Source organism: Dermochelys coriacea, chromosome 20 (genome assembly GCF_009764565.3).
Source record: "Dermochelys coriacea isolate rDerCor1 chromosome 20, rDerCor1.pri.v4, whole genome shotgun sequence".
NCBI classification, from domain to species: Eukaryota; Metazoa; Chordata; order Testudines; family Dermochelyidae; genus Dermochelys; species Dermochelys coriacea.
Window position 1 is genome coordinate 2,887,774 of NC_050087.2, and position 23,854 is coordinate 2,911,627.

Sequence of the window (23,854 nt, forward strand, 5' to 3'; positions counted from 1 at the left end):
GAGATGGGCTGTGCCAACTGCTCCACCTGCTGGCTTGGAAAAACAAAGCTGGGATGGCAGAGAAGAGCCAGCAGCTGGGATGGTGCCAGGGCCCCTCTGTTTGCCTGGGGTACCCAAAGCAGCAGCAAAACTGCTATTATTATCAGAGCTGGTCCGACCCCACCGCTGGCATCTCTGCTCCTCAGCCGAGACCGGTGTCATCTGTGCCCTGTCACCCTGGCGTCTGATTAATGGCACCTGACTCAGGATGCCAGGGTTCAAACCCCCACTTTGCCACGAGCTTCCCGAGTGAACTAGCTTAGGGCAAGTCCCGTGGACTGCAAAATGGGGATATTTCCAAAATGGGGATCTCCCTGCGGGTCTGAGCAGCGCCTGGCACAGCGGGCCCCTGGTGCGACCATAACACACATAACGGTGGCAGAACCCATCTGACTTGCTCCGATATTTAATGTTATTTGCGCCTATCCCCACCTGAGAGCAGGGAGCTGGCCTCGAGGGAAGATGATTCCCCCCCACCTGCACCCCGCAGCCTGGACAGGGAAGGGCTCTCACCAGCCGGGTATGACCCTGGCCTCGGGCTGCTTGGGTTTGCCGAGAGACTGGCAGAGATCAGAGCAGAAAGAGAAAGGTCCGTGCCCCCAGCCAGGCGGGATCTCGCCCTGTCATGGGTCCTCGAGCGCCAGGTTCTCATCTGCTGGCATCGTGGCTTCCCAGCCGTCCCTGCCCTGTGGGCGTCCTGGCACTTCAGTGGACCAGGACCTCCATCTTGTGGCTGCCTTTCTTTTTGCAGACGGGCACCACCCCGTTGTTCTTGGCCGTCTCCACGATCCGGATGGCGATGCTGCCCTTGCTGAACTGTGTGGAGAACCTGCACGGACCCCCGGTTGCTCTGAGATCAGCAGCGGGATCCTGCCCCGGTCACTGGCGCAGTCCCACCCCACCCTTCCCCCCAGGGATGCCCAACGCGCTGCCCCCTGCTGGGGAAAAAGCCAGAGCTGCAAGCAGTGCCGGACTGCCACAGCTGCGGCTCAGAGCCCGGCCTACCCAGGCCATCACAGATCTGGGCTGAGACGCTGGCCGTGACCCTGCTTGGGCTAACAGCGGGATTCGAACCCACGCCCCCATCGCGCTAGAAGCACGAGCCTCCAAACCACTGGAGCTAGAGGATTGGGTCCCTCAGCCAGCAGCGGTAATAGACTCTTATCCCCTTCCAGGCAAGCCACCAGAGGGCAACAGAGACCATCACGCGCCTAGGGTAGGTGACAGTCATGCCCATCGGCCCAATCAGAAGCCTCCTCTTCCCTTCCCCACCCCCGGCTCAGGCTCCACCCCCCACTGTTCTGGCCAATCCCTGCCCTTACTCATCAGCCACTTGGAGTTTGAGCGTCTTGGCGGTGGTCTCCAGCAGCGTCTGGTGGAGCTTGGTGATGAGCTCGATCAGGTGGTCGCTGACGAGGAGGAAGTCCCCCTTGGTTCCCACTGTGGAGATCTAAGGGGGGAGAGCAAACACAGGGATGGCCCCCCCCACACACATTTTAGCTCGCTGGTAGGGGGAGGCGGGGATCTCCGGCCACCTCCCACCCGAGCTGCAATGCCTTCTGGGAATGCATCACAGAGTTTTCCTGCACTGCTCCACACAACCTAGGGGGCACCCAGGGGGATTGGTGGGGGGGGGGGTTATGCACAGCCCCCCCCACCCGGAAAATCCTTTCCCAAGATCCCATGGGGGAAGCTGGTTACACTTTCCCAGCATGCCCCAGCTGGGAGCATGTGTGGGTTTGAAAGGGTCCTGGGCAGCCACGGGCGCTGGCCCTTCACCCACTGGGCCCCTTGTGCCCCGTCTCCCCCCGGCCCCGGGGCCATACCTCATTGAGGTGCAAGACGAAGAAGCCGTCGGAGAAGCGGGTGACCGAGACCCTCTGGATGTCGCTCAGGCTGACCACGGTTTTGGGCTGAGCGGCCTTGGGGTCGGCCAGAATGACGTGATTCTTGGTGAGCAGGAAGAGCCGGGGAACCGTCTACAAAGGAACCGGCAGGAGGGTGAGGGCAGATAGGGGCTGCCAGACACTCAGGGGGGAGGGCTGTCATCCCCCAATCTGCACCTCAGTAAACCCCAAAGACACCAAGTCCTGGGAGGCCTCAACACAGGGCGAGCTCCTGGCGCTCAGCTCGGGTGCACTGCACAGTCCGTCGGGGCCCGATCCCAAGCAGTGTGGCCTAGAGGGGAGCGCCCAGGACAGGCACACAAGTGACCTGGGCTCTGTTCCCAGCTCTGGCCGGGGTAACCTCGGGCAAGTCACTGCCCCGCTCAGTGCCTCAGTTTCCCCCCTATAAAAGAGGGACGACTATACTGACCTACTTTGGGGCACGCTTGGAGCTCTCTGGATGAAAAGTCCTAGCTAAGTGGGATTTATTATCCCCTGCCCAGAGAGGGGGACGGGGACCAGCCAGGCCTGGGGACACTGGTGCGACCCACAGAGTAGGTTGGGGGGCAGCAGAGAGCCGTGCCAGGCAGACCTCGCTGCAGCCGGCCGGTGGAGGAGACAGCAGGAAGCCAGGGGCTTGGGGCTAGCTCCTAGCAGAGACACAGGGGAAGGCTGGTTCCCCCCAGGGAGACTCTGTGCACGGGCCCTTTGGCCCGGGGAGGGGAGGGGCCGCCCTACCTTGCCATTGGCCCGGTTGACTTTTTGCACGGTGTCGGCCAGAACCAGTTTGCCCTCGGCCACGGTGTGGAGCGCCCGGTACTTGGGGTTCTTCCGGAGACCCAGGTACTCGCCCTGGAATGACTGCTGGAGGCTGGAAGAGACCAAGTGGGACCCATGAACCGCCTGGCTGCCCCCCCCCCCCAACTCCTCGCTTTAAATCATGAGCTGGAGTCCTGCTGCCCCACCCCGACTCTGGGATTGGGAGCCCCCCACTGGAGGACTGACCCCTGCCCCATGCTAACCTCTTGGCATACAAGGTCTTCTTGCCTTTGAAGAGCTCGCTGGCACACAGCTTGTCCTGCAGGAGAGCTTTTCTCTGCGGAGTCAGCTGGTCCTGGTACTTCTTACACTGCCGAGGAGAGGAGGAAGCTGGGTCAGGACTGGAACCCGGATCCCGCCTGCAGAGAGGGCAAAGGGGGGGCGCCCACCAGGACCCTGGGGGAGGTGAATGACGGGCACGACGCACGCAGGGAGACAGCTGCGGGGAATCACAGCGGGCAGCTCCCCGGCCAGGAGCAGCGAGGGGCCGACGGGCCGTTGTTATTTATGATGCACTGGGCAGGTGCACCAAGAAAGCCCAGAGGGAGGCAGGGCGGAGAGTGGAACTACAGAGGTCGCTTCGCCTGCCACTAAAATGCAGACACCTCTGGGATTGGGACATGGCAGCTGTGGGACAGGCACCCAGCCAGCTCTAGAGCGGGAGGGGGAACTTTGCTGAACGGGGACTGGTCATCTAGCACTGCAATGCAGCCATCTCTAGGATGGGACACGCTAGCTGTTGGTACCAGCTACTACACAGGATTCACTTTCCCAGCACTGAGATGCAGCCGCCTCTGGGGTGGACAAGGCAGCTGATGAGCAGCTGCCTAATGGTTAGGAGGAAAAGGTCAGAAAAGTGCCCCCCGCTGAAGTGCAAGGAGGGAATTGAGGGAGGCAGGCGTAGCACTGCTGGGGAATCAGGGGGTCAGACCCTCTCCCCATGGTGACAGCCATGGGATAAGCAGCCAGGACCGGGGTTTGGCCTCTCCTCTGACAGGAGCTGTGCGTAGCCTCAGACCTTCCAGAGGTAGAATATTTTCTTCAGTTCCTCGTTGGTGTTTGCCAGGAACTTGTAGGGGGCGGTGGGCCAGCTGCGATCCGTCACTACCATGGGGGGAAGGTTGGTCCGTAGCCCCAGGAAAAACTTTTGCACCTTTGGGCGACGGGGAGCAGAAAACACAGGGGGTGAAAATGCAGAACCATCCAGACAGAAAATGACGAGGTTCTACAGTGGGGATGCTTTCAAATGGGTTAGATTCAAACCGGGGAGCTAGATCGCCCCAGAGGGCAAGTGCCTGCTCTAGAGGTTTGAAAATGGTTCGGGAGTCTTCAATTTTAGACAATTCGACATTTTAAAAACCCAACTGGGAAAGTCCCCTGGTCCCATTCCTGCCCCCACCCCTCGAGCCATCCAGTCCCCTGCCCTGGGGCCAGATCAGAGCCGGCGCCACCTAGAGGGGACAGACCCCGTGCCCCCTTCCCAGCCCCCTAGAGCCATCCAGTCCCCTGCCCTGGGGCCGGATTGGAGCCAGCGCCCCCTAGAGGGGACAGACCCCGTGCCCCATTCCCCGCCCCCCAGAGCCATCCAGTCCCCTGCCCTGGGATTGGAGCCGGCGCCCCCTAGAGGGGAAAGGGCCCATGTCCCAATCCCTTAAGTGGTTCAACGCCCTCTTTTGAAGATTTCCAGCCTGTTGTCCATTCCCTCAGCCCTGGGCGGGCCCCGACTCACCAGCCTCCTGTAGATGAAATTGGCCAGGGTGGTGGACGCCCCAGAGCGGAAATATTTCTTGTATTCCTTCCGCGTCTGCAAAGGGAGATGCCCCCGTGAGCAGCCCTGCGGTGGGCCGGGACGTGAGACGGGCCGGGCGACGGAGGGAACCCTCCTCTCTCCTGGCTAACCCCACGTGCTTTTCTCCTGGACTCACCTGCTGGGCAACCATCCCACCGCGCTTCCTCCCTGGCTGCCCCAGACCCCGGGCTGGGCCGGCCATCCCCGGAGAGCCCGTTCCCAGCCGTGACTAGGCTCTGGAGCAGAGCAGGGAGCAGAGAAGACGAGCTGCCCCCAACCCAACAGGGGGCCAGGGCGGAAAGACAGGACAGTCCCGGGACAGCGCGAGAGAGGCAGGTGCAGGAGGACCAGCTGGTGGGGAAAGCGGCCGGCGTTCGGCCCGGGATCAAGTCACGGGCCAAGCACATGTTAAACTGGGCACTGGGTGCCCAATGGCTCCCCGGCCGCTGGCAGCGCCCCCGAGCGGGCAGGTGGGGCATGGCAGCGGGGTCGTCGTGGGCAAAGGCTGACCGGAAGCCATGGTACGGAGGCCCCACGGGGGCGCCGGGCCGTCACCTCGGCTGCGGTTACCTTGTACCCTTTCCAGTAGGCGGAAATGGTGGCCGAGGCCTGGCTGCAGCGTTTCTGGTGCTTCAGCTCCCGCAGGAGCCTGCGAGACTGCGGAGAGGAAAGGGCGAGAGATCAGAGCCCCGCCGGAGCTCTGAGGAGGGGAGGAGGAGGAGGAGGAAGGGGAAGGACAGATGGACACGGAGAGACAGACCGAGAGACTCCAATACACCAGAGCCTGGCCCCGGGAGGAGCGACTCAGGCGGGGCACAGGCCAGGGTCCTGTAGGGGGCGATGTGCTCCAGCGAGGCGGTGCCCCCCGGAATCACAGCTCCCCTGGGGTCCAGCCGGCCTCTTACCGGGACTCTGGTACCAATCTGCTTGCCACCCCCCCTCCCTCGGGCCCGCGCCCCCCACCCTAGGCTCCCCAGCAGCGCTGAGCACCCCATCCCACTCGGCCCGCCTAGCCGCCCTGCAAAGATCCCCGGCGAAGGTTTCCACCACGCTGGGCCAAATATCAGTGCCTCCCTCGCGCCGGCCAAATGCCCGCTGCCCACTGGGCTCTTCCCGACGGCTCATCTCCCATGTGCGTCTGCAGGCCCCCTGCGGGCTGCTGGCCTAGAGAGACGCTGGCTGGGGGGGCTCTCCAAGAGGCACTGCCCCCTCACCTTCCATCCCCGGATGTAGGCCTGGATCAGCAGCGCCGAACTCTTCATCTGCCCGTACCGCTTCTGTTGCTGAAAAGGGGAAAGTCCGGGTGTGCAACGGGCGACGGCGAGCGGGGCAGGGAACTAGGCTGAGATGCCAGCGAGGGCTGGGCACAGCTTCTCGCAGCCAGGCATTGGGGGCCCTGAAAACCTTTCCCCCGGGTCCCGTCCTGGTGGGTTTGCACACGCCACGGTGCCAGCCCAGAGCAACCCTGCGTCCGAACGGAGGGTTTAAGGGGCAGGACAGTCTTGCAGCTAAGGCAGGGATCCCGGACACCTGGGTCCTCTTCTTGGCTCAGCGCAGACTTTGGGCAAGGGGACAATCCTCCGTCCCTTGTCCGCGTAGGCTGAGCGCTGTGGGGCAGGGCCTGGCTCACGACTCTACCTCCGTACAGCAATGGGGCCCCGATCCCGGCCGGGTAACACACCTAAGAAATGCCCCGCGGTTTCACTCGGGAAGTCGCATTAGTCTGAGCAAACTCCCGCCCAGGTCAGGGAGGGGCCCCGATCCAGAGCGAGTGGGAGAGCAGTCAAACTAAGGGTCACCCCGGGGTTGAGGAGACGAGAGCGGGGACGGGGGGGGGGTTACCGCTTGTCCCCGGAACCAGGCCGAGATGGCGATCTGGCTCTTGCGCATCTGCTGGTAGTGAGTACGGCACTTCCAGCCGCGGTAGGTGGCCTGGATCAGCGAGGCCAGTTCAGCCACGCGCAGCTGGCGCCTGTCCTCCAGGTCGAACAGCTGTGGGGGGCACACCAGGAGGGTCAAAGCCAGGCTGGGGAGCCAGGACGGCCCCCCCAAAGCACGTTAACCCTTCAGGCGCTGGCTGCGGCAGGTGGCCGCGCACGGACACCCCAGCGATGAAAGGGGTCAGCAGAGACCTTTCCCTGGCGTCTGATCTCAGTGGGGCTGGAACTCAGGGTCCGGCTCCAGCCCTAGACGCCCCACAGCTCAGCCCCCAGGCCAGTCGCCCCCGGCAGCCCAGGACCAGCGCCCTCTCTCTCGGGACGCCAGCTGGAAGGGCCAGGGATGCACCACAGCTTCCCGGGCAAGGGGGCAGGACTTGGCATTGGCAGCTGGACCCGTGCCCCTACAGCCCCTCCCCACACTGGGGGTGTTCCCAAGCAAACCTCCCCCCTCCATCTTGGATTAGCCCATTCTCCTACCCCCACCCCAGCCCGGCAGGGACTCACGGTGCGTGGGGTGCGGATGAAGATCTTGGTGTGCCCATACGCCAGCTCCGCCGTGGGGACGTGCAGGTTGGTCAGCAGGGCCTGGACGCCGTCCCTGCGCCAGAGACTGGGCTCAGGCTCCTGCCCCGCACCGGGGGCTGCTGGAGCTCCGGGCCCCCCCACGCTCTACAGAAAACTCCCAAAGGGAAGAGGTGGCCCCCAGGAAGCCACCCCACTGCAGGAGCAGAGGCGGGGCAGACAGGCCGGAGCCCGGGCCAGGGTGGTGACCAGCAAGAGGGGGGCAGCACCATAGGGCTCAGCCAGTTGCTGCTACAGCCTCCCCCCTGGGCACTGCCAGCACCTCTGATACCTCCAGCCCCCCGACCCTCCCTGCATGGGGCTGACATCTCCCCCCCAGCGCTCTCCTTCTCAGCATCCCCCCCAGGGGGCACATCCAGCTCCCCTCCCAGGCTTCCCCCCACCCAGTAGGGTTCTCCCAGCTCCCGCAATCCCCCCCCCGTGCTCCTCACCCCCCCTACCTGGCACCCCCCTTCCACTTGGGCCAGGTCTGCTTGCAGAGCATCTTGTAGCGCTCCAGGCATGGCTTGTAGCCCTGCCGGTAGGCGTAGCCGGCCCGCCGCACCCGCACATTCTCCAGTAGCCCCAGGTACCGGACCTGCGTCTGAACCAGCCCGTCCGTGAACACGCCGGGCTCTTTGTTGTCGTTGGGTTTGATGCACCTTGGTGGCCAGAGAGGGGATGAGGTTAGAGAGGTCTCCACTGTGTGTCAAACCCCTGCACTGCTCACAGCCCAGGGAGATTCTGCCCTCACTCCACTGTGTGTCTAATCCCCTACACAGTCAGGAGAGAGTCTCCACTTGTGCTGCTGTGTTTCATGCCCCTGCACTGCTCACAGGCCAGGGAGAATCTCCCCACATGACAGTGTATGTCAAAGCCCCATCACTGCTGAGAGCCAGGGAATTTCTCCCCTCTGTCTGCTGTGTGTCAAAGCCCCTATACTGCTCATAGCTGGGGAGTTTCTCCCCGCACTCCACTTTATGTCAGAGCCCCTACACTGCTCATAGCTGGGGAATTTCTCCCCTCGCTCTGCTGTGTGTCAGAGCCCATACGCTGCTCATAGCTGGGGAGTTTCTCCCCTCACTCCACTGTGTGTCAGAGCCCCTACGCTGCTCATAGCTGGGGAATTTCTCCCCTCGCTCTGCTGTGTGTCAGAGCCCATACGCTGCTCATAGCTGGGGAGTTTCTCCCCTCACTCCACTTTATGTCAGAGCCCCTACACTGCTCATAGCTGGGGAATTTCTCCCCTCGCTCTGCTGTGTGTCAGAGCCCCTACACTGCTCACAGCCAGGGAGATTCTCCCATAGTGCCTGGGTTTGAGAACGGCAGGGGCTAAGCTGTAACCCTGCTCCCACCCTCTCCTGTGGGAGCCCCCTCCCTGGCCACCTGATGTAGTTGGGGTTCTTGGAGTAGAGATTCTTCATGAGCGTGGTGACAGAGGCCTTGAACTGGGAGCCCGCGGTTGGGGGGCGCCGGAGGGAGGCTTTCTGAGGGTCCCCCTCAGGGAAGAGGGAGCGCAACAGCTCGTGCTGAGCTTTCCACATGGCCTGCGAGAGGTCACGGAACAGCAGGTCGTTGTTCTTCTCCACGAACCCCAACACGTTGTAGGTCACCTGTGGGGGGATGGACCCACAGCATCACTGAAAGGGGCACCCCTGACTCCCCAGGGCTGGGCGGTGGAAGGGACCCCGAGGCAGAGAGTCCTGGCTCCCAGCCCGCTTGTGGCTTACCTGCTCTAACCCCTGGACCCCACTCCCCTCCCAGAGCCAGGGACAGAACCCAGGAGTCCTGGCTCCCAGCCTCCCCTGCTCTAACCCCTGGACCCCACTCCCCTCCCAGAGCCAGGGACAGAACCCAAGAGTCCTGGCTCCCAGCCTCCCCTGCTCTAACCCCTGGACCCCACTCCCCTCCCAGAGCCAGGGACAGAACCCAGGAATCCTGGCTTCCAGCCTCCCCTGCTCTAACCCCTGGACCCCACTCCTTGCCCAGAGCTCCCTTGTCTAACCACTGGAGCCCACAAAGGCCCCCCCATGCCGGGCAGTCTGGGCCCCCGCATGCCGGGCAGTGCATGCTGGGAGTTTGAAGGGTGCCCCCCCTCACCTTGCCAGCATAGTGGTGCACACGGAAGCAGGGCCCGGCCAGGCTGGCGTCCGTGACGTGCCGGGCGTTCTGCGTGGCTCTGCTCTCGTAGTGCTTGTGGCTGCCAAACACCTGGCTCAGCTTGGCCAGGAAGGTCTCCTCGGTCACCAGGCCAGGGCGCAGGCATTCCTCGTCCAGCATGGCCAGGATCCCGGCCTGCCTCTGTGCAGAGCCGGAGGGTCATGGACCTGGGGCCAGCCGGGTCCACGGTACCCTGCACTCCCGCCCCGCAGCCCCCTGCTCGCCCAGCCCTGAGCTCCCCACCCAGCTCTGCCAGTGCCCCTCACTCCCGCCCCGCAGCCCCCTGCTCGCCCAGCCCTGGGCTCCCCACCCAGTTCTGCCAGTGCCCCTCACTCCCGCCCCGCAGCCCCCTGCTCGCCCAGCCCTGAGCTCCCCACCCAGCTCTGCCAGTGCCCCTCACTCCCGCCCCGCAGCCCCCTGCTCGCCCAGCCCTGGGCTCCCCACCAGCTCTGCCAGTGCCCCTCACTCCCGCCCCGCAGCCCCCTGCTCACCCAGCCCTGGGCTCCCAGCTCTGCCAGTGCCCCTCACTCCCGCCCCGCAGCCCCCTGCTCGCCCAGCCCTGGGCTCCCCACCCAGCTCTGCCAGTGCCCCTCACTCCCGCCGCGCAGCCCCCTGCTCGCCCAGCCCTGGGCTCCCCACCCAGCTCTGCCAGTGCCCCTCACTCCCGCCCCGCAGCCCCCTGCTCGCCCAGCCCTGGGCTCCCCACCCAGCTCTGCCAGTGCCCCTCACTCCCGCCCCGCAGCCCCCTGCTCGCCCAGCCCTGGGCTCCCCACCCAGCTCTGCCAGTGCCCCTCACTCCCGCCCCGCAGCCCCCTGCTCACCCAGCCCTGGGCTCCCAGCTCTGCCAGTGCCCCTCACTCCCGCCCCGCAGCCCCCTGCTCGCCCAGCCCTGGGCTCCCCACCCAGCTCTGCCAGTGCCCCTCACTCCCGCCGCGCAGCCCCCTGCTCGCCCAGCCCTGGGCTCCCCACCCAGCTCTGCCAGTGCCCCTCACTCCCGCCCCGCAGTCCCCTGCTCGCCCAGCCCTGGGCTCCCCACCCAGCTCTGCCAGTGCCCCTCACTCCCGCCCCGCAGCCCCCTACTCGCCCAGCCCTGGGCTCCCCACCCAGCTCCGTGGTGCCCCTCACTCCTGACCCGTAGCCCCCTGCTACCCCAGCCCTGCCCATCCACCCGAGCTCTGCGGTGCCCCTCACTCCGGACCCGCAGCCCCTGCCAGCCCAGTCCTGGGTTCCCCACCCAGCTCTGCCAGTGCCGCTCATTCCCGACCCACAGCCCCCTGCTATTTCTTTCCAGTGCAGAAAAGGTCAATTGTGCCAAACAGCCCCTGGTCCAGGTGGCCCACATGTGCGGGGGCAGGTGCCAGCGATACAGGGAAAGGGCTGAGGGGGCAAAATGTCCCCTTGGCAGGGACTGGGCCTGGCCCTGCTTAGGGCCAGTAAGTGGTGCCCATGTTTTCTCCTGGCTCCTCTGGCCAGGGGTGGGGAGCCCCCTCCCGCCAAGAGCTGGTCCCATCCCCACCGGCCGTTGCTCAATCAACAACTCACGTCCTCAATCAAGCTGCAGATGATGCTGTTGTCAAAAAAGTCCACCGGTGTCCACTGGATGCCCTGCGGAGGAGAGTGGCCGTCGGACCCTGACCCGGCTGGCAGCGGCACCAGCTGGGAAGACCAGCAAAGGCCTGTCCCGCTGACGGGGACGGCCCGGGGCGCCCGCGGGATTTCAGTGGCTAAACCCCACACTTCCAGTCCAAGCTGCAAAGCCCAGCTGGATTTGGGCGTGGGGGCTGGGGTGTACGGGCGGGGTGCTGGGAGCCTCACACCAGAGGCGGGGGGGGGGGAGCTGGAGTCCAAGCCCCCAGCCCAGTCTGGAGAAAGTCGAGGGGCAGAGCCAAGAGAGGCCCGCGTGGGATTTTTAAACCCCCAGCAGGCGGAGTTGACGCCAGGAGCAGGAAACAGGACAGGGCCGGTTCGAAGGGATGCCAAGGGGTGGCCCTGGGCCAGGAACTGAACCCAATAAAGCAGCCGTGGCTGCGTCTGTCTGACCCACTGCTCCGGCCCCTTGACTGCGCCAGGCCCCACGGCCACCACGCGCTGCCTGCCTCTGAAACACCCCACCGGCCGCAGGTCTCACTTGGGGATTCCAGCCCCAGCTTCGGGCTCCGACGGGATCTGGGGACCAGGACGTCCGGAGCCCCGGGGCTTTGCATGTGTTTATTCCCAATCTTCCCCTTATGGTGCCGCCAAATCCGGCCGTGCATGCCAGGGGCTGGGCTGCCGGCAGCGGCTGGGTGGGGTGGCTGGAGCAGCCTGTGGACTCCCGGGGCGCGGGGGACCGGGGGCAGGGGGGGAGGAGATACGTCATTTCCAACCCCCCTCTTCTGACAGCTGAGGCTGTTTACTGCCCTGGCTAAAGGCCTGTAACTTCAGTGCCAGCACTCGCCCGTCGGCCGCGTGCCGATCGCTGGGGGGCCATTGGGGTGCTGCGCTGGGCGGGGGGGGGGTGTATCGGCAGGGGAACTACAGACAACGGGGCCCACCCGGCGGCTTCCCAGGGCCCCCGGTACCTCCCGCACGTATTCATCCTGCTCCTCCTTCAGCGTCATCATGATGAAGACCTGCTGCAGCTTCTCGTTGCAGTAGTTGATGACGAACTGTTCGAAGCTGTTGTTCTGGGCGAGAAAGAGAAGGCAGAAGGGCCCTTGGGACGAGGGTTCGGGGCCACATTCCCTGCTCCCCCCCGGGGCTGCTGCTCTAGGCAGGAGGGTGCCGCACCCAGGAAGCCAGGAGTATGGCAAGTTTACCACCCCTCCCCCAGCTCTGCGGTGCCCCTCACTCCCCACCCGCAGCCCCCCTCAGTGCCCCGCTAGCTCAGCCCTGGGCTTTCCCCCCAGCTCTGCGGTGCCCCTCACTCCCCACCCACAGCCCCCTGCTAGCCCAGCCCTGGGCTTTCCCCCCAGCTCTGCGGTGCCCCTCACTCCCAACCCGCAGCCCCCTGCTAGCCCAGCCCTGGGCTTTCCCCCCAGCTCTGCGGTGCCCCTCACTCACCACCCACAGCCCCCTGCTAGCCCAGCCCTGGGCTTTCCCCCCAGCTCTGCGGTGCCCCTCACTCACCACCCACAGCTCCCCTCAGCCTCCCGCTAGCCCAGCCCTGGGCTTTCCCCCCAGCTCTGCGGTGCCCCTCACTCCCCACCCACAGCCCCTGCTATCCCCACCCTAGGCTCTCCAGTTGCCCGCTGCCCCGCAAGCCGCGGCCTGCCATACCCACCACTAACCTGGAAAATCTCAAAGCCGTAAATGTCCAGAACTCCCATCACCTTCCTCCGCTCGCTCGAGTCCACCTGGGCAAACAGGGGAGCTCGTTACCCATGGACTCACCAGGTCCCGAGGGCCCAGCCTGGGCTCCAGGGAGGGGGCAGGGATCGTGGGGAGGGGGACTGCAGTTGGATGGTTCAGCACAAGAGCTCCAGCAAAGCCCAGGAAGGGGGGCAGGGCGGGGAGGAGAAGCCAACAGATGGGAGGACGGGGAGGTGGAAGGGGGGCACTGGGAGACAGCGGAGATGAGAGCAGGGGATTCAATAGCCTCTGTCCAGTGGCACAGGGAGCCCCCCCAGCTCCCCGCTGGCCAGGCTACACACAGCAGCTCCCGCGCCTTGGCCAGGGGGGCTCCCGCTCCGAGGGTGTGACGAAGTGGGAATGTTCTTAATGTTTTCTCTGAATACTGTGGCGGTGCCTCAGTTTCCCCTATGCAGTTCTTACATATCTAGGTGGGGGGATAAGGGGGTGTGATTGTGGCAGAGCCCTAGGGGGCAGGTGTGATGGTGTCTGCATAGAGAATGGCCGACACCCTGTCTCCTGGGGACTGATGGTCTGGGCCCCTCCCCTGCAAGGTGGCAACTGAAGGGGTTGGAGAACAGAGATCAGGTGGCCTCCTGGCCTGGGAAAGAGACAAAGGCTGGAGGAGGGGCTGGAGAATTTCAGTTTGGAGCTGGCTGGGGAAATGGGGGGAGGCCCAGATGGGGATCTGGCCTCCCTGCCCCCCAAGACGGACCTGACTGAGGGGTCCTGTTCTCTGCACCTACAAGCTCTGCTTTAGACCATGTTCCTGTCATCTAATAAACCTTCTGCTTTACTGGCTGGCTGAGAGTCACGTCTGACTGTGAAGTTGGGGGGCAGGACCCTCTGGCTGCCCCAGGACCCCACCTGGGCGGACTCGCTGTGGGAAGCGCAGGGAAGGGCAGAAGATGCTGGATGCTCTGAGGTCAGACCCAGGAAGGTGGAAGCCGGGGGAGCTTCTTGCCCTGGGGACAGGAGGCTCCCCCAGAGTCCTGCCTGGCTTCGTAGGGAGCATTGCCCGGGGACTCCGTGACAGAGAGGCTCGAGCCCCACCTGGGGCTGGCGTCTCCAGCGCACCCACCTTGATGTTCTCATTGATGCGGGTCACCAGCCAGTTGAAGAGCCGGTTGTAGATGTTCTTCGCCAGGGCGTCCCGCCCATAGCAGCCCTAGGAGCAGAGGCAAAGGGGCTGGAGGCTGGCGGCTACACAGGGGCGGCTCAGAGAGACCCTGGGGCTGGGCCCATGTGGGCCAGCCCCGCTTGGGGGGGAAGAACCGGCTCCTGAGCTGGTGATTTCAGCCCCAAGCCGGGAAGCTGAGCAAGGGAGCCTCAGACAAGAAACTTCACGTCTCAGCACTGGCCCAGTCCAGGCCCTGCTGGGCGCCAGGGAGCTCCCGCGGCTGTGGGACTGAGCCAGAAAAGCCCCGAGCCTGGGACAGCCCTGGCAAGAGGAGGCCGGTCGCTGCGGAGGGGTCGCAAACATGGCTCAGCCCCACCGCTAACGGGGTGCAACGCCTGCTGGGACCCGGGGGGGTGCTGGGAGGAGACGCAGGGGTGCAGGGTTCGGGGGGGCTGACGGAGATGTCTGCACATGCTGGGCGCGGCAAAGGGAAGGGGTCTGGCTCTGGGCCTCCCGCCCCGTCCCCCCGCTCACCTGGGCCACGGTCAAAGCCATCACCACCTTCTCCTGCTTGGCCTCCACGGTGCGGGAGCACAGGGCCTGCTCCAGGACGCGCTCTGGCAAGCCGATCAGCTCGCAGATCTCCCGCACAGCTGCATGGGGAGAGGCCTGGTTAGCTCCCCGGGGAACGTCGCCTGGGGGGGGGCTGGGCTGCTGGGGGGGCAGGAGGCGAGACCGTCATGGGATCAGGGAGGGGGTGGGTGAAACCCAGGGGAGGGGGCCTCGGGAGGGGCGACTGGGGAGCCATGCCTGGGCTGATGGTGCCAACAGGGCACGTGAGCCGAGGGCAGGGGTCTCATCCCACCATGGGCCCCCGCCTGACCTCGTGTGTCCTGGATGCTGCAGGACTCCATCCCGCTGGCCTGGAACTGGCTGTCCAGCTGCACGTTCCCCAGCTTGAGCACCATGGCCGTCACTTCCAGCAGTGCCCGCATCTCGGCCGGCGAGAAGCCGATGACCTTCATGGCTTCCTGCCAGGGAGACAGAGGAGTGCAGAGTTTGGGGGTCTGAGTTTGGGGGTGCAGAGTGTGGGGTGAAGGTTTGGGGTGCAGAGATTGGGATACAGGTTTGGGAGTCTGAGTTTGGGGTGCTGGTTTGGCAGTCTGAGTGTGGGGTGAAGGTTTGGGGGTGCAGAGATTGGAGTACAGGTTTGGGGACCTGAGTTCGGGGGCTGTGACAAAGTGGGAATGTTCTTAATGTTTTGTCTGAATACTGTGTGTATGCCTCAGTTTCCCCTCTGTGCTACTCAAGTATCTAGGTGGTATAGGATAAGGGTGTGCCCTTGCAGCAACCCCTAGAGGGCAGGTGTGATGGCCAACGGGCTGCAGAGAACGGCCGACACTCTGTAGCCTGGCAAGGGTGGCAACTGGCAGCCAGGCCACTCCTCTGCAAGGATCAGCTGGAGGTGCTGGTGCAGACAAGGTGACCTGCTGGCCCGGAAAAGAGACAAAGCCCAGAGTGGGGAGGGGACGGTGGGTGGGGGGACTGCGGCTGCGCAGCTGGAAGGGGTCAATCTCCTGGGTTGGGACTCGGGGGAGAGTCTCTGGTAGGTGCTAACCAGCTCTGTCCTACGCTGGCTCCCCAGCGACTAACAACCCGTCGGTCACCCGCTGGCTGGGAGTCACTGCTGGCTGTGGGTGGGGGGCAGGGCCCTTCGGGGAGGTGTCAGGCTCCCCTGGGGGGGGGACTCGCTGCAGGGAGCACACGGGGTGACCGAGCCGGCTCCTTGCCCAGGGGGAGACCCCGCCCCAGAGTCCTGGCCAGCTTCATCCGGAGCAGGTGCTGAGCACCGGGCCTGGGACCCAGTGAGAGGGGTGCAGTGTAGGGATTTGAGGGGAAAGTTCAGGGGGTCCCATTTTACCCAGACAGACTGATTCCCCCACCCCCCGCCCTGAGGCTGGACCTGAATGGCTCGGAAGTTGGCCGCGTCGTCCACGCCCGGCAGGCTGCGATCCTCCCGGCCCAGGTATCCGTAGTGTCTGCAGTCCCGCTCCAGCTTCAGCTCCCCTGCGAGAGGGGACAGGCTGCGGCTCAGCCAGGAGCAGCCTCCCGCCCGGGTCCCCCACACCTGGCACTCGCCTGGGTCCCCCCGGCCCTGCCCAGGCTGCAGCGATGGGCCCCAAACCCTGCCTCCAGCCCCCAGCCCAGTGGGGGCACTGCCCAAACCCCATCCCCCGACACAGCCCAAAAACCCCATCCCCGTCCCCCAGCCCAGGGGGTCCCAGCCGTACTCAGGAGCTGGTCAGATCCCCCGGCCAGGAGCTGGTAGAAGATGTGGAAATTCCTCTCCCCTTTGATGTGTCTCACGACGCGGGATTTCTCCAGCAGGTCTGCAGCAGGGAGAGTGGAGGGGAGACACGGGGGAGCCCCGGCTCAGGGTTAGGGTCACCCAAAACACCACTGAGGGGATCAGTCCCCGGGAGGCTGCTGGAGTCGGGGGGGAGAATTGGTGCCCTGGGGGTCACTGGGGGGACAGACTCTGTGCCCAGCGGGGGCCGCTGGGCGCGGGAACATCTGGGCCCCAGTTGGTGCTGGAGGGGGCGAGGAGCCGGGTGCTCGGGGAGGGATACTGGGCGGGGGTCCAGCCCCTATTGTTCCATTGTGCCGCGCTGGGAATGGATCTGTGGCCCTGCTCCCCGCAGGAAGCCGAAGCTCCGGCTAAGGGGTGGAAGCAGCTGGGAGCCTCAGCCAGGTGTCCCCCCTTCCCTCCCGAGAGGCCCCACGGTCCTGCTCTGGCCTTAACCCAGTCCCTGCCGGATCCTGGCGTGCTGCACTGCCCTGGCACAGGTTGGAGGGCACGGTGCCCGCATACTCCTCTCCGGCCGGGCCTGTACGGAGCTGCTGGCCCCAGTCCCGGCCCGGCCCCTGCCCACGGGCCAGCGGGGGGCTTTTGGCACTTACAGTTGCTGATGACACCACCCAGGGGCTCGCCCTTGAAGTCAAACTCCACGTCCATGTACTTGCCCTGGGAGAGGCAGAGATGGACGAGTCAGGGGGATGACAGGACGGGGGTCACGAGGGTTGGGGAGGGGAACGTTGGGGGAGTTGCAGGGCAGGGTGGCATTGGGGGGACATGAGTCACGAAGGTTGGGGAGGGGGAAGCTGGGGGGACAGGAATTGTGGGAAGGGGGACAGGAGTCGGGAGGGCAGGGGAGGGGGACGCGGGGGGGACTTTAGTCGTGGAGGATGGGGATGGGAGTCGTGAGGGTGGGGGAGGGAGACTCTGTGGGGACAGGAGTTGAGGGGGAGTGGGGGGCTGGAGGCAGAACCACTCACGAATCTGGAGGAGTTGTCATTGCGGATGGTCTTGGCGTTACCGAAGGCTGCAACGAGAACAGGGGGGTGGGGCGGGATCATTATTTGTACCTTTCGTGGGATTCCCCCACCCCTCACCTACGGCAGGGCAGCCCCTCTAGGGTGGAGCAGGTGTGGAGGACGTGCTACGGGCAGAGCGCGGGGGGCTCCCCATTGTGGGGCGCGGCCAGGGTTCGAGGCTCGTATGGAGGGAGGGTCAGACGAACTTGGGGCAGAGCCAGTTCGGGTCAGGCTCCCGGCAGGGGGAATACCTGGGACACCCCCCCCGGGCCGGGGCATGAACTGGCCAGGCCTCAGTGGGGGGAACACCTGGGAGCCTTGTGGCCTCTGACACCCCCTGGGCTGGGCTCCAGGGCACGAACCGACCAGGCCCCGGCGGGGGAACTAGGGGCTCTTCTCAGGGCCAGGGGCACCCACCTTCCAGCACCGGGTTGGACTGCAGCAGCTGCTCCTTCACCTGGTTCACCTCCTCACCCTTGCCACACACGGCGGCCACGTAAGACATCACCTGCTTGCTGGCCTCTGCGGGAACAAGCAACGGCCCAGCCATTGGGGCCCGTCAGGCTCCTGGCTGCACAGAACAGGGGGTGACTCCATCACGGCCCCCCGCATGACCTCCCCCCATGCCCGCCACCCCCAGCTGCCCAAAACCTGGGCCCGGCTCCCCGTGGGAATGACTCGGCTGACAACCCCGCGGGGTTCGCCCACCATCCCTAGCCCCCACAACCCCAGGCTCGGCAGGGGGCGGGCGTCCCCTCCTCACCTGTCTTGCCCGCGCCGCTCTCGCCCGTGATCAGGATGCACTGGTCCTTGTTGCGGTCCCGCAGGGAGCGATAGGCATCGTCAGCGATGGCGTAGCTATAAGGAGGGGGTGGGGGGGGTAAAGGGAGAGGAGTTAGAAGAGGACAGATCCCACCCCCAGCCAGGGCTCCACACTCCCCAGCCCAGGAGCCTGGCTGGAGGCCCGGCCTCGGGGGTCTCAGCTGGGCTAGCTGGGGGCTGTGGGTCAGGAATGAGGGGCACCATACCACACAATGCTTGTTCCTATCCCCTACGCCCCATGCAAACCCTCCTGCGAGCTGCGCTGAAGTGGGGTCAGGGACCCTGCACACCCCCAGATTTGACTCAATTATACATAAGCCCTTTATGGACTCGTCGGCCACCCTGGGACAGGACGGGCCGGGAACCTGCCCTTGCCGCTGGATCCGGGAACCGGCTTGAGACACTGATTCGCGCCACACCAGTCACCACGGCTTGTAGGGCTTTGAGTCACTGCCAACCTGGGGCCAGATCTGAGCGGGTGTCCCCTAGAGGGGATAGGCCCCCCCGTGCCCCATTCCCCGCCCCCCGGAGCCATCCAGTTCCCGCACTGGGGTCAGATGGGAGCTGGCGCCCCCTAGAGGGGACAGGCCCCGTGCCCCATTCCCTGACTCCCCAGTTCGCCCCCACCTGGGGGGGCTCGCTTAGCGATGGCCCCCGCCAGCATCCGGCCGGCCCACTTACATGTGCGGCTTGACGGCGAAGAAGTTGCAGTTGCGGTACTCCTCCACCGTCTGAGGGGAGTAGATGGGCAGGGGCTGGTAGGGGTTCACGGAGATCACCACGTTCCCAATGTACGTCTGGGGAGGGAACGCAGAGGCTGTGAGCGTGCGGGGGAGAGCGCGAAGTGTGGGGCGGGGGGCAGGCTGAGCATACCAGGGAGGAAAAGAAGGGAAGATCCAGGGTGCGGGAGCGTGCTGGGGAGCGAGCCGGGTGCCCGGCAGTCTGCCACGGGCCGCGCCCCCACCTGTATCGAGTCTCCCTCACCCACCCCTGTCGTACGGGACCAGACCCGGGCCAGGCGTGCACCAATCCTTCCCCGGTATCCCAAGAGCTCCGTCTCCAGGCTCCTGGGGTGGGGACTAGCCCCTGATCGGCCCCATTGCTCCCCCCTGCGCAACCCCCAACACCTACGTAAATCTCCTGGTGCGCAAACCGCTCCTTGAGGTTCTGCAGCAGCGACTCCTCTGACAGGGGGTCCAGCAGCACCAGGTCCCCCACCCCGACGGTGTCCAGCAGGGACAGATTGGCTTCCATGGCCCCAGCGGGCAGTGGGGAGGCAGCAGCTGGAGGGGAAGATGGGCGGAGGGGAGAGAGCAGTGAGCAGAGGGGTCCCTGCTGCCCAGGGACTTAGCCCTGCAAAGGGGGTGTGCCCTTTGTGCGCCCCACGGATTGAGCAGGGTGACACGCCCCCACTCCCGACTTAAGGAACAGCCACGGCTCACATCATAGCTAGCGAGTGGCAGCCTCTGCCCCTATCTGAATCCATCTAGGAGAGCCCAGGTCCCTGGGTCTAGTGGTTAGAGCAGGGGGGACAGGGAGCCAGGACTCCGGGGTTCTATCCCTGGCTCGGGGAAGGGAGTGGGGTCTAGTGGTTAGGGCGGGGAGCCAGGACTCCGGGGTTCTATCCCGGGCTCGGGGAAGGGATGGGGGCCTGGTGGGTTGGAATAGGATACGGAGGCCTGGGAGCCAGACAGCCTAGATCCTATTCCCTCTCTGCCGCTGACAGGAGAAGGGAGTCTTGTGTAACTGGCTCATTCATGCGGTGCCCCTTCGCCAGCAGCTGGGCTGCCCCGTCCCGTCAGCAGCAGTTTCTGAACTCTGGGCCTCTTGCTGAGCTGCCTCCAGGGGCTCCCAGGGGAGCAGCAGTGTGAGGGTCTGGGCATCACTAGACCCCCCCAATCCAGCACAGCCAGATGGAAAGGGGAGGGCCCAGTGGTTAGAGCAGGGATGCTGGGTGGCAGGACCCAGGGGTATACCTAGAACTGGGTATGTGATGGAGTATTTCGAGCAAGGGCCTGAGAGTCAGGACACCTGGGTTCCCTGCTTGGCAGGGGGAGGTGAATGGGTCAAATGGGAATAGGACACAGGACACCTGGGTTCTCTGTGTCAGCCCCCCTGCCCCTTGGTACCCCACATTCCCCAGCTGTTGATTGTGCAGCAGCCAGATGTGGAACTGGTTTGTTCCTTGAGCGTGAGAAGACAAGCTGGGATCTCAGGGGGTTACCCGGCTAGGGACCCCAGCACCAGGCCCCGAGGGAAAAGCGGCAGCAGGAGCAGCAGGAGGCCCATGGGTGCGGGGACAAACCCCAAGGGCTTGGAAACAAGCAAGGTCCCCATGGAAAGGCGAGATCCCGCCGCAGCAGGTGAGCCCAGTGCCGGAGGGGTTAATGCCGGAGCCAGGAAAGGAGCGAGTCAGGACAGGAAGCCAGCTGCAGCAGGATGCCAGCTGGGGAGAGGAAGAACTGGCTGGGCCATCTCCTGGCTTGCACAGACCCTGTTCTCCCCTCCACTCCAGTGCCCTCCCCGACACGCTCTGTCCCTGGCTCTGCTCCCTGGCCACACCCTATCCCTCCAAAGCTGCCCCCAGAGCTGCCCTGCCAGGAGCTGCATGCCCCAGGGATCTGTCGGCACAGCCATATGGCTGTAAGGGGAGAGGCAGGTTGGGGGTGCCCCACAGCTGCCAGCACCCCTGCCTTAGGGCCAGGGGAACAAAGTCAGTCCCACGTGCACCTAAGCCTGCTCCTGAACAGAACCCAGGGGTCCTGATTCCTCCACCCCCCACCTGGGTACCCTCATGGCATAGTCATTGAGTGACGGGAGACTCCTCCCTTAGAAGGGAAGCCCCAGCCCCCCTCGTCCAGCGCTGGCTGGTCCCAGCTCATGGGGGACGATCTAAGACTTTGCCCCCCGCTGGCCGAGCTGCGCTCCCCAGCCCTGCTAGTCCTTCTCTGGGCCCAGCGCTGTGCCCGCTCGGGGTCTGGGCTGCAGGGCGTTCCAGAGAGCAAGGGCCAGCTGCCGAGGGCCCAGCCCCACTGCTTGGAGGGGGAGGTTACAGGGCACTCTGCTCCCAGCCGGGCACCCAAGTTCTCGGCAGCTCCCGCTGCCAGCCACACAAGGTCGGCCCTGAACCCCACTGGCCCAGCCGGGCCCCCTGCCGTGAAGTGGCAAAGAGGGGAGAGGCAACCGAGCGGCCCCCGGTTTCTGCCTCCACAACCCCCGGCAACCCCCAGAGCCTCCCAATTGTCCAGTGGAGGTTAGAAGCGTAAATGGTTTCGAGGATGAGCGCCCACGGCCAGTCACGCGAGCCAGGCTCCACCCCCGCAGGGCCGCGGAGGGCTCCCTGCTTTGACCAGGGAGCAAACGCAGCCCTGGGGGCTGGGGCGGAGGTCAGGAGCGATGGTAGTTATTATTAGCAGCAGGATCCTGGCGCAGCTCCATGCCCGCCACCCTGGGCTCCATCTGATGGCCCTGGGCCTGCAGCAGCAGCTGTTACAGCTCCTGCCTCACCTGCTCCTATTTTAAACCCTTCCTGCCTTTTATAGAGGGGGTTGTTTTTTAAATACAACCCAGACTTCACCTTCGATTTACAGCCTGCCCTGGACTCTGTCCCAGAGCCATAAACCGCAGGGGCTCTTATCAGGCCTGCTGGAGAAAGTTCATCTCGGCCCCCAGAGAGCGAAGAAAGGGGGTTCAAAGTCTGGGGGAAGGGGGGAGGTCGTTTCCAAGGCCTGTGTGTGTTGGGGGGGTACAGTGGAAGGGAGGGGGCTCAGAAGCCAGACCCATCTTCCCTTTGTCCGTGTTTTCACGCTCAGGGTTTTAGGAGGAAGTTCACTCTCAATGCAAATAACCAAGGACCGCCTCCGGTTCTTCCCTGAGCAGGACCCCTCTGCCATCACAGTGGGGTCCCCCCGTTAAGACTGAATGGGGCACAATGCCTCAGCACCACGACACCATCAGCCTCATGCCTCTGACCCCCACCAGCCCCTGCTCTGCCCCACTTGGGCCCCTGGCTCCTAAAGCAGAGCTGCGCCTACCCCACCGGCCCGGCTGCAGGGCCCCCCTCCGTTTCCCCAGGAAGTCTGGGGAGGAAAAGAAGGTTCGTCGCCGCCCTTGGAAGCTGTGGCCAGCGAGGGCAGGGGGATTTCCTGCAGCCGGGGCAGAGGGATGCAGAGAGGACACCCTCCCAGAAGCCGCCCTGTGGCTGGGGCTTTGCCACCCGCCAGGGCCAGCGGGACGCCAGGCAGGCTGGCAGAGGGTGGGGAAGGGACAGAGATGTTGGGCAAAGCCAGCCGGACCTGTACTCACCTCCCCGCTGACACCGTGTGGCTGGCACCTCGGCAAGTTGGGCTGGGTCTGCGGGTTGCTTGGCAGAACGGAGCCAGCTGTGCCACCCAGCCCAGTCCTGGCTCAGAGGGAGCTGTCCATGGTTTGTGAAGCTCTGAGGCACGGCCACCCTGCCTCCACCCACTCGCCGTCCTCACCCCACCCACTTCCTCCCCCAGGCTGTGAGGCGGGGCAGCCTCCAGCACAGCTGGATTCTCCTGTTCTTTATTAGGTGCATTATGGAAGCACCTCCGCCAAGCTCGCTGCCACAGCGCGCAAGGAGCTGTACAAATGCACCATGAGACACAGCGCCTGCCCCAAAGAGCTCGTAGCCTGACTAGACCAAGGCAGGGCGAGTCTTCCCATCTCATAGCTGGGGAAACCAAGACAGAGAGAGTCAGTGACTTGGTCAAGGTCACCCAGGGAGGCAGTGGCAGAGCTAGGAATTGAAGCCAGGTCTCCCCCTGCTCCCAGCCCTGTGCCCAACCCCCCCACTATCTCCCCCCGCTGCGTCTCCGCTTACTCCAGCACTGCCCCGCACCCTGTAATGCGGCAGGTGTGCATGTGGCTTGTTCCCCCAACCCGGGTATGGGTGGACACACTCCAGAGAACAGCCGCTGGGGATGGGCCCCACGGAAAGACGTCCCATGCATCACAGAAATGTAGGGCTGGGAGGGACCTATGAGGGGGACCCACGAGAGGCCACCGAGTCCGTCCCCCCCTGCTGAGGCAGGATTCAGTGTACCCAGGCCAGCTGCATGGGGCAGGAGGCACTGGGCTAGCCCCAGAAGTGGAGCTGGACCCATTTCACCACCAAGCCGACCTGTTAATTCTTCTGCCACCCTCCAGCGCCAGCCAACAGGGTGTACGACACACGCAGCTGGAGGCACACGCCGCGAGATCAGACCAGGGTGCCTTGACCGCCCACGGCACCAGGCGGAGGTCCACTGCCCCACGGGCCTGGCCACAGGTAGAGAGCATGAGATGCACCAAGGCATGTAGGGCCCAGCCACAAATCCCGAGAGCTGCCACAGAAGGTCAGCTCCTTCTTAGCGAGCCCTGCTTTACAGCTAGGGAAACAGGGACAAAAACCCATTGTGTGACCCGGCCAACGTCATCAGGGGAATCAGCCCCAGGAAAAGCCAGCAGACCCTGGGCTATTGCTCTGCTGAGTGGCTAATTTGATGCCAGGACAAGAGGGGTTTGTTTGAGCTGGCAGGACGAGCTGGCTGCAAGAAGCCCGCAGCAAGCTCTGTTGGAAGAGAAGCCCAGGGGACAAAGCCTTTTTCTCCCTGGTGCTAACCACCCAGACTCCGAGCACCAGGATGCTAGATTGCACCCCGAAAACCCCAGAGATTTAGAGCAGGGAGCGTTGCCCATAATGTTCCAGTGCAGTAACTGAGCGTTTCTCTGGAGCTCCCACGAGCAGGGTGCAGAGCGGGAGCCGGGCTAGTACGAGGTACATGGCGTTACTGATCCTGCAGGAACGCCTAAGGCTGGCCACAGGCAGGCTGCCCCCAGCCCTGCAGCTACCAGTGCTGGGGCAGCTCTTTCTTACCCCCACTCCTTCCCCTCGCAGGGGGCCCTGAAACGCATGTTAACCCCCTGCGCTAAACTGGCGGTCTGGTTCTTGCGTGGAGCACGGACACAGAGGCAGCGGCGCAGCCCTGAAGAACAGCTCGATGCGGGC

The 23,854-nt window shown here is 64.7% G+C and overlaps 1 protein-coding gene across 2 annotated transcripts; it reads right to left on the reverse strand.

The window, feature by feature from the left end:
- Nucleotides 1-430: 430 nt before the first annotated feature.
- Nucleotides 431-22,302, reverse strand: MYO1A (myosin IA). Of its 2 annotated transcripts, XM_038378738.2 has the most exons (29): nt 22,147-22,302; nt 18,973-19,124; nt 18,523-18,638; nt 17,783-17,877; nt 17,437-17,541; nt 16,981-17,027; nt 16,606-16,669; nt 15,936-16,034; nt 15,608-15,711; nt 14,528-14,675; nt 14,179-14,297; nt 13,606-13,692; nt 12,464-12,529; nt 11,756-11,860; nt 10,737-10,799; nt 9,135-9,335; nt 8,421-8,647; nt 7,496-7,696; nt 6,978-7,071; nt 6,376-6,525; nt 5,748-5,816; nt 5,104-5,190; nt 4,474-4,548; nt 3,763-3,897; nt 2,948-3,054; nt 2,664-2,796; nt 1,866-2,018; nt 1,362-1,489; nt 431-868 (listed from the first exon to the last, which is right to left on the reverse strand). In XM_038378738.2, the coding sequence occupies exons 2-29, from the start codon at nt 19,093-19,095 to the stop codon at nt 745-747; spliced, it is 3,225 nt and encodes a 1,074-aa protein (XP_038234666.1). In that variant the 5' UTR covers nt 19,096-19,124; nt 22,147-22,302; the 3' UTR covers nt 431-744. The 2 variants fall into 2 exon arrangements, with proteins under 2 accessions (XP_038234666.1, XP_038234668.1); XM_038378740.2 differs by lacking the exon at nt 5,104-5,190 and having other exon boundaries at nt 440-868; nt 22,147-22,299.
- Between the last annotated feature and the right edge of the window lie 1,552 nt (nt 22,303-23,854).